General features: G+C 48.1%; 1 protein-coding gene across 1 annotated transcript in view; it reads right to left on the bottom strand.

Annotated features, from left to right (window-relative positions):
* LOC123743717 (high mobility group protein B2) overlaps positions 1-12,500 on the bottom strand; it is a 19,543-nt gene that overhangs the window by 3,620 nt on the left and 3,423 nt on the right. The window contains exons 3-4 of the mRNA XM_045721378.1: positions 12,423-12,500; positions 9,447-9,505 (exon numbers count right to left, since the gene is read on the bottom strand). The exon at positions 12,423-12,500 is cut by the window's right edge and continues 74 nt beyond it. Coding sequence (XP_045577334.1) covers positions 9,447-9,505; positions 12,423-12,500 — 137 coding nt within the window. The remainder of the gene's footprint in view (positions 1-9,446; positions 9,506-12,422) is intronic.

Here is a 12,500-nt window from a genome sequence, read left to right as displayed (position 1 = left end):
CTATACTCTCCTATAGAGCAGCCTGGAGAGAATAATATACATTATATACATATATATATATATATATATACACTACTACTGCTACTACACTCTCCTATAGAACAGCCTGGAGAGAATAATATATACAGTATTATATATATACACTACTACTACTACTACTACTACTACTACTACTACTACTACTACTACTACTACTACTACTACTACTACTGCTACTACACTCTCCTATAGAACAGCCCGGAGAGAACAATACATACAGTATTATATACTACTACTACTACTACTACTACTACTACTGCTACCTCCTATAGAACAGCCTGGAGAGAACAATATATACATTATATACATATATATACACTACTACTACTACTACTACTACTGCTACACTCTCCTATAGAGCAGCCTGGAGACAACAATATATACATTATATACATATATATACACTACTACTACTACTACTACTGCTACTACACTCTCCTATAGAACAGCCTGGAGACAATAATATATATAGTATTTTTATATATATATATACATACACACACTACTACTACCACCACCTCCAGGCTGTTCTATAGGAGACAACAATACAAGAGGTCGACCAATTAATCGGAATGGCCGATTTCAAGTTTTCATAACAAATCGGTAATCGGCCTTTTTGGACGCCGATTATGGCCGATTGCATTCCACGAGGAGACTGCGCGGCAGGCTGACCACCTGTTACGGGAGTGCAGCAAGGAGCCAAGGTAAGGCCACTATACCCCATAACGACGCCACCACCATAAACTTATAAAAAAACTATCTTAACATAATCACTAGTTAACTACACGTGGTTGATGATATTACTAGGTTAACTAGCTTGTCCTGCGTTGCATATAATCAACGCGGTGCCTGAAACTGAGTCACTTCTCTTGCGTTCTGTCGGGAGTCAGGGGTATATGGAGCAGTTTGGGCCGCCTGGCTCGTTGAGAACTGAGTCACTTCTCTTGCGTTCTGTCAGGAGTCAGGGTATATGCAGCAGTTTGGGCCGCCTGGCTCGTTGCAGAGTCAGGGTATATGCAGCAGTTTGGGTCGCCTGGCTCGTTGCAGAGTCAGGGGTATATGCAGCAGTTTGGGCCGCCTGGCTCGTTGCAGAGTCAGGGGTATATGCAGCAGTTTGGGCCGCCTGGCTCGTTGCAGAGTCAGGGGTATATGCAGCAGTTTGGGCTGCCTGGCTCGTTGCAGAGTCAGGGTATATGCAGCAGTTTGGGTCGCCTGGCTCGTTGCAGAGTCAGGGTATATGCAGCAGTTTGGGCTGCCTGGCTCGTTGCAGAGTCAGGGTATATGCAGCAGTTTGGGTCGCCTGGCTCGTTGCAGAGTCAGGGGTATATGCAGCAGTTTGGGCCGCCTGGCTCGTTGCAGAGTCAGGGGTATATGCAGCAGTTTGGGCCGCCTGGCTCGTTGCAGAGTCAGGGGTATATGGAGCAGTTTGGGCCGCCTGGCTCGTTGCAGAGTCAGGGTATATGGAGCAGTTTGGGCCGCCTGGCTCGTTGAGAACTGAGTCACTTCTCTTGCGTTCTGTCAGGAGTCAGGGTATATGCAGCAGTTTGGGCCGCCTGGCTCGTTGCAGAGTCAGGGTATATGCAGCAGTTTGGGTCGCCTGGCTCGTTGCAGAGTCAGGGGTATATGCAGCAGTTTGGGCCGCCTGGCTCGTTGCAGAGTCAGGGGTATATGCAGCAGTTTGGGCCGCCTGGCTCGTTGCAGAGTCAGGGGTATATGCAGCAGTTTGGGCTGCCTGGCTCGTTGCAGAGTCAGGGTATATGCAGCAGTTTGGGTCGCCTGGCTCGTTGCAGAGTCAGGGTATATGCAGCAGTTTGGGCTGCCTGGCTCGTTGCAGAGTCAGGGTATATGCAGCAGTTTGGGTCGCCTGGCTCGTTGCAGAGTCAGGGGTATATGCAGCAGTTTGGGCCGCCTGGCTCGTTGCAGAGTCAGGGGTATATGGAGCAGTTTGGGCCGCCTGGCTCGTTGCAGAGTCAGGGTATATGGAGCAGTTTGGGCCGCCTGGCTCGTTGAGAACTGAGTCACTTCTCTTGCGTTCTGTCAGGAGTCAGGGTATATGCAGCAGTTTGGGCCGCCTGGCTCGTTGCAGAGTCAGGGTATATGCAGCAGTTTGGGTCGCCTGGCTCGTTGCAGAGTCAGGGGTATATGCAGCAGTTTGGGCCGCCTGGCTCGTTGCAGAGTCAGGGGTATATGCAGCAGTTTGGGCCGCCTGGCTCGTTGCAGAGTCAGGGGTATATGCAGCAGTTTGGGCTGCCTGGCTCGTTGCAGAGTCAGGGTATATGCAGCAGTTTGGGTCGCCTGGCTCGTTGCAGAGTCAGGGTATATGCAGCAGTTTGGGCTGCCTGGCTCGTTGCAGAGTCAGGGTATATGCAGCAGTTTGGGTCGCCTGGCTCGTTGCAGAGTCAGGGGTATATGCAGCAGTTTGGGCCGCCTGGCTCGTTGCAGAGTCAGGGGTATATGGAGCAGTTTGGGCCGCCTGGCTCGTTGCAGAGTCAGGGTATATGGAGCAGTTTGGGCCGCCTGGCTCGTTGAGAACTGAGTCACTTCTCTTGCGTTCACTGTAAGCAGAGTCAGGGTATATGCAGCAGTTTGGGCTGCCTGGCTCGTTGCAGAGTCAGGGTATATGCAGCAGTTTGGGCTGCCTGGCTCGTTGCAGAGTCAGGGTATATGCAGCAGTCTGGGCTGCCTGGCTCGTTGCAGAGTCAGGGTATTAGCAGCAGTTTGGGCCGCCTGGCTCGTTGCAGAGTCAGGGTATATGCAGCAGTTTGGGCCGCCTGGCTCGTTGAGAACTGAGTCACTTCTCTTGCGTTCTGTCGGGAGTCAGGGTATATGCAGCAGTTTGGGCTGCCTGGCTCGTTGCAGAGCCAGGGTATATGCAGCAGTTTGGGCCGCCTGGCTCGTTGTGAACTGTGTGAAGATCATTTCTTCCTAACAAAGAACGTAATTAATTTGCCAGAATTGTACATAATTATGACATAACATTGAAGGTTGTGCAATGTAACAGCAATATTTAGACGTAGGGATGCCACCCGTTAGATAAAATACGGAACGGTTCCGTATTTCACTGAAAGAATAAACGTTTTTGTTTTCTAAATTATAGTTTCCGGATTCGACCATATTAATGACCAAAGGCTCGTATTTATGCGTGTTTATTATATTATAATTAAGTCTATGATTTGATAGAGCAGTCTGACTGAGCGGTGGTAGGCAGCAGCAGGCTAGTAAGCATTCATTCAAACAGCACTTTCCTGCGTTTTGCCAGCAGCCCTTCGCTGTGCTTGAAGCACCGCGCTGTTTATGACTTCAAGCCTATCAACTCCCGAAAATTAGGCTGGCAATACTATAATGCCTATAATAACATCCAATAGTCAAAGGTATATGAAATACAAATCGTATAGAGAGAAATAGTCCTATATTTCCTATAATAACTACAACCTAAAACTTCTTACCTGGGAATATTGAAGACTCATGTTAAAAGGAACCACCAGCTTTCATATGTTCTCATGTTCTGAGCGAGGAACTTAAACGTTAGCTTTCTTACATGGCGCATATTGCACTTTTACTTTCTTCTCCAACACTTTGTTTTTTGCATTATTTAAATCAAATTTAGCATGTTTCATTATTTATTTTAGACTAAATAGATTTTATTTATGTATTATATTAAGTTAAAATAAAAAAAAGTGTTCATTGTTCATTCAGTATTGTTGTAATTGTCATTATAACAAATATATAAAAATATATATATACACTTTTTTTTTTGTCATCCAATAATCGGTATCGATGTTGAAAAATCATAATCGGTCGACCTCTAAATAACCTGGAGACATATATAAACTCAGCAACAAAATAAACGTCCTCTCACTGTCAACTGTGTTTATTTTCATCAAACTTAACATGTGTAAATATTTGTATGAACATAACAAGATTCAACAACTGAGACATAAACTGAACAAGTTCCACAGACATGTGACTAACAGAAATGGAATAATGTGTCCCTGAACAAAGGGGGGGGTCAAAATCTAAAGTAACAGTCAGTATCTGGTGTGGCCACCAGCTGCATTAAGTACTGCAGTTCATCTCCTCCTCATGGACTGCACCAGATTTGCCAGTTCTTGCTGTGAGATGTTACCCCACTCTTCCACCAAGGCACCTGCAAGTTCCCGGGCATTTCTGGGGGGAATGGCCCTAGCCCTCCGATTCAACAGGTCCCAGACGTGCTCAATGGGATTGAGATCCGGGCTCTTCGCTGGCCATGGCAGAACACTGATATTCCTGTCTTGCAGGAAATCACGCACAGAACGAGCAGTATGGCTGGTGGCATTGTCATGCTGGAGGGTCATGTCAGGATGAGCCTGCAGGAAGGGTACCACATGAGGGAGGAGGATGTCTTCCCTGTAACGCACAGCGTTGAGATTGCCGGCAATGACGACAAGCACTGATGGAGGGATTGTGCGTTCCTGGTCTACCTCGGGCAGTTGTTGTTGCCATCCTGTACCTGTCCCGCAGGTGTGATGTTCGGATGTACCGATCCTGTGCAGGTGTTGTTACACGTGGTCTGCCACTGCGAGGACGATCAGCTGTCCATCCTGTCTCCCTGTAGCGCTGTCTTAGGCGTCTCACAGTACGGACATTGCAATTTATTGCCCTGGCCACATCTCCAGTCCTCATGCCTCCTTGCAGCATGCCTAAGGCATGTTCACGCAGATGAGCAGGGACCCTGGGCATCTTTCTTTTGGTGTTTTTCAGAGTCAGTAGAAAGGCCTCTTTAGTGTCCTAAGTTTTCATAACTGTGACCTTAATTGCCTACCGTCTGTAAGCTGTTAGTGTCTTAACGACCGTTCCACAGGTGCATGTTCATTAATTGTTTATGGTTCATTGAACAAGCGTGGGGAAACAGTGTTTAAACCCTTTACAATGAAGATCTGTGAAGTTATTTGGATTTTTACAAATGATCTTTGAAAGATGGGGCCTGAACAAGGGACATTTCTTTTTTTGCTGAGTTTATAAAACACAGATAAACACTACCACCTAGAGAACAGCTTGGTGTTATCTAAGTCACAATCGACCAACACAGTCTGTTTAAACTAGTAACACACAAACAATTACACGTATTTTCATGTCTTTATTGAACGCATCGTGTAAACATTCACAGTGCAGGGTGGGAAACGTATGTGCACCCTTGGATTTAATAACTGGTTGACCCTCCTTTTGGCAGCAATAACCTCAACCAAACGTTTTCTGTAGTTGCGGATCAGACCTGCACAACGGTCAGGAGGAATTTTGGACCATTCCTCTTTACAAAACTGTTTCAGTTCAGCAATATTCTTGGGATGTCTGGTGTGAACTGCTCTCTAGAGGTCCTGCCACAGCATCTCAAATCGGGTCGAAGGTCAGGACTCTGACCGGGCCACTCCAGAAGACGTATTTTCTTCTGTTGAAGCCGTTCTGTTGTTGATTTACTTCCTGTGTTTTGGGTCGTTGTCCTGTTGCGTCATCCCAACTTCTGTTGAGCTTCTATTGACGGACAGATTAGCCTAACATTCTCTTGCAAAATGTCTTGATAAACAAAAAATAATTTCTCCGTCGATGATAAAAAGCTGTCCCGGGCCCCAAACCACGGCAGCTCTAACAAACATCTCCCAATCCCGTCTCATTGATCGGACTCCAGGTTAGCTGAGTCCAAACAGGCTAATGACTTTTACAAAAAAACCTAAGGATTCACGTACTTTTCCCAACCTACACTGTGAATGTGTACATTCTGTAGTCAATATAGACAAGAAAATAATAAACTAATAACACATTCACGCTGTGTTCGTCAATTGTTGTGATTTAGATGAAGATCAGATCAGATTTTATGACCAATTTATGCAGAAATCCAGGTGAATCCAAAAGGGTTCAAATACTTTTTCTTGCCACTGTATTTACACGACTAAAACTCTCCTATAGAACAGCCTGGAGAAAGATATATATATATATATATATATATACACACAGTACTACTAAAAATACACTCTACCATTGAATCAGTAGGAAGTTTATAAAGTGAGTTCAGACCCATTGACCTTTTTTCACTTTGTTATATCATTAATCTAAAACTGGATTCAATCATTATTCCCTCATCAATCTACACACAACGACCCCACTATACCCCATAATACCACCACTATACCCCATAATACCACCACTATACCCCATAATAACACCACTATACCCCATAACGACACCACCACTATACCCCATAACGACACCACCACTATACCCCATAACGACACCACCACTATACCCCATAACGACACCACCACTATACCCCATAACACCACCACTATACCCCATAATAACACCACTATACCCCATAATACCACCACTATACCCCATAACGACACCACCACTATACCCCATAACACCACCACTATACCCCATAACGACACCACCACTATACCCCATAACGACACCACCACTATACCCCATAACGACACCACCACTATACCCCATAACGACACCACCACTATACCCCATAACGACACCACCACTATACCCCATAACGACACCACCACTATACCCCATAACGACACCACCACTATACCCCATAACGAACCCCACCACTATACCCCATAACGACACCACCACTATACCCCATAATACCACCACTATACCCCATAACGACACCACCACTATACCCCATAACACCACCACTATACCCCATAATACCACCACTATACCCCATAACACCACCACTATACCCCATAACGACACCACCACTATACCCCATAACGACACCACCACTAGACCCCATAACGACACCACCACTATACCCCATAACGACACCACCACTATACCCCATAACGACCCCACCACTATACCCCATAACGACCCCACCACTATACCCCATAACGACCCCACCACTATACCCCATAACACCACCACCACTATACCCCATAACGACACCACCACTATACCCCATAACGACACCACCACTATACCCCATAACGACACCACCACTATACCCCATAACGACACCACCACTATACCCCATAACACCACCACCACTATACCCCATAACGACACCACCACTATACCCCATAACGACACCACCACTATACCCCATAACGACACCACCACTATACCCCATAACGACCCCACCACTATACCCCATAACACCACCACCACTATACCCCATAACGACACCACCACTATACCCCATAACGACACCACCACTATACCCCATAACGACACCACCACTATACCCCATAACGACACCACCACTATACCCCATAACACCACCACCACTATACCCCATAACGACACCACCACTATACCCCATAACGACACCACCACTATACCCCATAACGACACCACCACTATACCCCATAACGACACCACCACTATACCCCATAACGACACCACCACTATACCCCATAACGACACCACCACTATACCCCATAACGACCCCCACCACTATACCCCATAATCGACCCCACCACTATACCCCATAACGACCCCACCACTATACCCCATAACGACCCCACCACTATACCCCATAACGACCCCACCACTATACCCCATAACGACCCCACCACTATACCCCATAACGACCCCACCACTATACCCCATAACGACCCCACCACTATACCCCATAACGACCCCACCACTATACCCCATAACGACCCCACCACTATACCCCATAACGACCCCACCACTATACCCCATAACGACCCCACCACTATACCCCATAACGACCCCCACCACTATACCCCATAACGACCCCACCACTATACCCCATAACGACCCCACCACTATACCCCATAACGACACCACCACTATACCCCATAACGACACCACCACTATACCCCATAACGACACCACCACTATACCCCATAACGACACCACCACTATACCCCATAACGACACCACCACTATACCCCATAACGACACCACCACTATACCCCATAACGACACCACCACTATACCCCATAACGACACCACCACTATACCCCATAACGACACCACCACTATACCCCATAACGACACCACCACTATACCCCATAACGACACCACCACTATACCCCATAACGACACCACCACTATACCCCATAACGACACCACCACTATACCCCATAACGACACCACCACTATACCCCATAACGACACCACCACTATACCCCATAACGACACCACCACTATACCCCATAACGACACCACCACTATACCCCATAACGACACCACTATACCCCATAACGACACCACCACTATACCCCATAACGACACCACCACTATACCCCATAACGACACCACCACTATACCCCATAACGACACCACCACTATACCCCATAACGACACCACCACTATACCCCATAACGACACCACCACTATACCCCATAACGACACCACCACTATACCCCATAACGACACCACCACTATACCCCATAACGACACCACCACTATACCCCATAACGACACCACCACTATACCCCATAACGACACCACCACTATACCCCATAACGACACCACCACTATACCCCATAACGACACCACCACTATACCCCATAACGACCCCACCACTATACCCCATAACGACCCCACCACTATACCCCATAACGACCCCACCACTATACCCCATAACGACACCACCACTATACCCCATAACGACACCACCACTATACCCCATAACGACCCCACCACTATACCCCATAACGACCCCACCACTATACCCCATAACGACCCCACCACTATACCCCATAACGACACCACCACTATACCCCATAACACCACCACTATACCCCATAACACCACCACTATACCCCATAACGACACCACTATACCCCATAACGACACCACCACTATACCCCATAACGACACCACTATACCCCATAACGACACCACCACTATACCCCATAACGACACCACCACTATACCCCATACAACACCACTATACCCATAACGACACCACCACTATACCCCATAACGACACCACCACCACTATACCCCATAACGACACCACCACCACTATACCCCATAACGACCCCACCACTATACCCCATAACGACCCCACCACTATACCCCATAACGACCCCACCACTATACCCCATAACGACACCACCACTATACCCCATAACGACACCACCACTATACCCCATAACGACACCACCACTATACCCCATAACGCCACCACCACTATACCCCATAACACCACCACTATACCCCATAACACCACCACCACTATACCCCATAACACCACCACTATACCCCATAACGACACCACCACTATACCCCATAACGACACCACCACTATACCCCATAACGACACCACCACTATACCCCATAACGACACCACTATACCCCATAACACCACCACTATACCCCATAACGACAAAGCCAAACCAGATTTATTAGTAATAGTATCATCACTGTACCTGGGAATTCCTGTTTGACCGTCGGACGGAACTCTGCAGAGAACACAAAGAAGGCAGACCTGGAGGAGGGAGAAGGAGGGTTAGAGAGAAGCAGGCCACGGTGATGATGGTTAGAGAAGAAGCAGCCACGGGTGATGATGGTTAGGAGAGAAGCAGGCCACGGGTGATATGGTTAGAGAAGCAGGCCACGGTGAGGATGGTTAGGAGAGAAGCAGGCCACGGGTGAGGATGGTTAGAGAGAAGCAGGCCACGGGTGAGGAGGGTTAGAGAGAAGCAGGCCACGGGTGAGGATGGTTAGAGAGAAGCAGGCCACGGGTGAGGATGGTTAGAGAGAAGCAGGCCACGGGTGATGATGGTTAGAGAGAAGCAGGCCACGGGTGATGATGGTTAGAGAGAAGCAGGCCACGGGTGAGGATGGTTAGAGAGAAGCAGGCCACGGGTGATGATGGTTAGAGAGAAGCAGGCCACGGGTGAGGATGGTTAGAGAGAAGCAGGCCACGGGTGAGGATGGTTAGAGAGAAGCAGGCCACGGGTGAGGATGGTTAGAGAGAAGCAGGCCACGGGTGAGGATGGTTAGAGAGAAGCAGGCCACGGGTGAGGATGGTTAGAGAGAAGCAGGCCACGGGTGATGATGGTTAGAGAGAAGCAGGCCACGGGTGAGGATGGTTAGAGAGAAGCAGGCCACGGGTGATGATGGTTAGAGAGAAGCAGGCCACGGGTGAGGATGGTTAGAGAGAAGCAGGCCACGGGTGATGATGGTTAGAGAGAAGCAGGCCACGGGTGAGGATGGTTAGAGAGAAGCAGGCCACGGGTGAGGATGGTTAGAGAGAAGCAGGCCACGGGTGAGGATGGTTAGAGAGAAGCAGGCCACGGGTGATGATGGTTAGAGAGAAGCAGGCCACGGGTGATGATGGTTAGAGAGAAGCAGGCCACGGGTGATGATGGTTAGAGAGAAGCAGGCCACGGGTGAGGATGGTTAGAGAGAAGCAGGCCACGGGTGAGGATGGTTAGAGAGAAGCAGGCCACGGGTGAGGATGGTTAGAGAGAAGCAGGCCCCGGGTGATGAAGGGAGGATGGTTAGAGAGAAGCAGGCCACGGGTGATAAAGGGACGAGGGTTACACAGAAGCAGGCCATGGGTGTGTGTGTAAATAGTGCAGTGTGTATGTGATACGTGTTTACAAGACACACAAAAGTATGTGGACACCCCTTCAAATCAGTGGATTCGGCTATTTCAGCCACGCCCGCCATGCAATCTCCATAGACAAACATTGGCAGTAGAAGTCACCTTTTTTATTGTACCTTTATTTAACTAGGCAAGTCAGTTAAGATCAAATTCTTATTTACAATGACGGCCCACCCAGGAACAGTGGGGTTAACTGCCTTGTTCAGGAGCAGAACGACCGATTTATACCTCGTCAGCTCGGGGATTTGATCTGGCAACCTTTCAGGTTACTAGTCCCAACGCTCTAACCACTAGGCTACCAGCCACCCAACAAGTCAGTTAATCAAATTTCTGCCCTGGTCAACTGTTATTGTGAAGTGGAAACGTCTAGGAGCAACAACGGCTCCGCTGCAAAGTGGTAGGCCACACAAGCGTATAGAACGGGACCGCAGAGTGCTGCGGAGCGTAAAAATCATCTGTCCTCGGTTGCAACACTCACTACCAAGTTCCAAACTGCCTCTGGAAGCAACGTCAGCACAATAACTGTTTGTCGGGAGCTTCATGAAATGGATTTTCAAGCCTTACGTCGCCATACGCAATGCCAAGCGTCGGCTGGAGTGGTGTAAATCTCGCCGCCATTGGACTCTGGAGCAGTGGAAACGTGTTCTCTGGAGTGATGAATCACGCTTCACCATCTGGCAGTCCGACGGACTAATCTGGGTTTGGTGGATGCCAGGAGAACGTTACCTGCCCCAATTTATAGTGCTAACTGTAAAGTTTGGTGGAGGAGGAATAATGGTCTGGGGCTGTTTTTCATGGTTCGGGCCCCTTAGTTCCACTGATGGGAAATCTATAGCATACAAAGACATTCTAGATGATTCTGGACTTCCAACTTTGTGGCAACAGTTTGTAGAAAGCCCTTTCCTGTTTCAACATAATGCCCCTGTGCAAAAAGCGAGGTTCATACAGAAATGGTTTGTAGAGATCGTTGTGGAAGAACTTGACTTGCCTGCACAGAGCTCTGACCTCAACCCCATCGAACACCTTTGAGATTAATTGGAACGCCGACTGCGAGCCAGGCCTAATCGCCCAACATCAGTGCCCGACCTCACTAATGGTCTTGTGGCTGAATGGAAGCAAGTCCCCCTGCAGCAATGTTCCCAAAGGTTATAGCACACGGCACTTTCCAACATCTAGTGGAAAGCCTTCCCAGAAGAGTGGAGGCTGTTATAGCAGCAATGTACCAACATCTAGTGGAAAGCCTTCCCAGAAGAGTGGAGGCTTTCACTATGGAACCTTCCAGAAAGTACTGTTTGAGCATTTAAGAATAGGCTGTTATAGCAGCAATTAATAGTACTTCAGAAGAGTAGCAGCAATGTTCCAACATCTAGTGGAAAGCCTTCCCAGAAGAGAGGAGGCTGTTAGCAGCAATGTTCCAACATCTAGTGGAAAGCCTTCCCAGAAGAGTGGAGCTGTTATAGCAGCAATGTACCAACATCTAGTGGAAATTCCAGATGATTTTTGTGGAAAGCCTTCCCAGAAGAGAGGAGGCTGTTATAGCAGCAATGTTCCAACATCTAGTGGAAAGCCTTCCCAGAAGAGAGGAGGCTGTTATAGCAGCAATGTTCCAACATCTAGTGGAAAGCCTTCCCAGAAGAGTGGAGGCTGTTATAGCAGCAAAGGGGGGGACCAACTCCATATTAATACCCATGATTTTGTAATGAGATGTTTTGACGAGCAGCTGTCCACATACTGTTGGTAATGTAGTGTCTGTACACCCCAGTCTGTGTGTACAGTAGAGAGTGTGACTCACGGGGGTCGTTTTGGAGCGTTGGGGTCCTTCTTCTTCCTGCCGCTCTTGGCCATCCCCTTGGGGGGGACGTACCCCCTC

The sequence above is a fragment of the Salmo salar genome, chromosome ssa07 (assembly GCF_905237065.1).
Source record: "Salmo salar chromosome ssa07, Ssal_v3.1, whole genome shotgun sequence".
Taxonomy (NCBI): Eukaryota; Metazoa; Chordata; class Actinopteri; order Salmoniformes; family Salmonidae; genus Salmo; species Salmo salar.
This window is presented reverse-complemented; position numbering and strand designations above follow the sequence as displayed.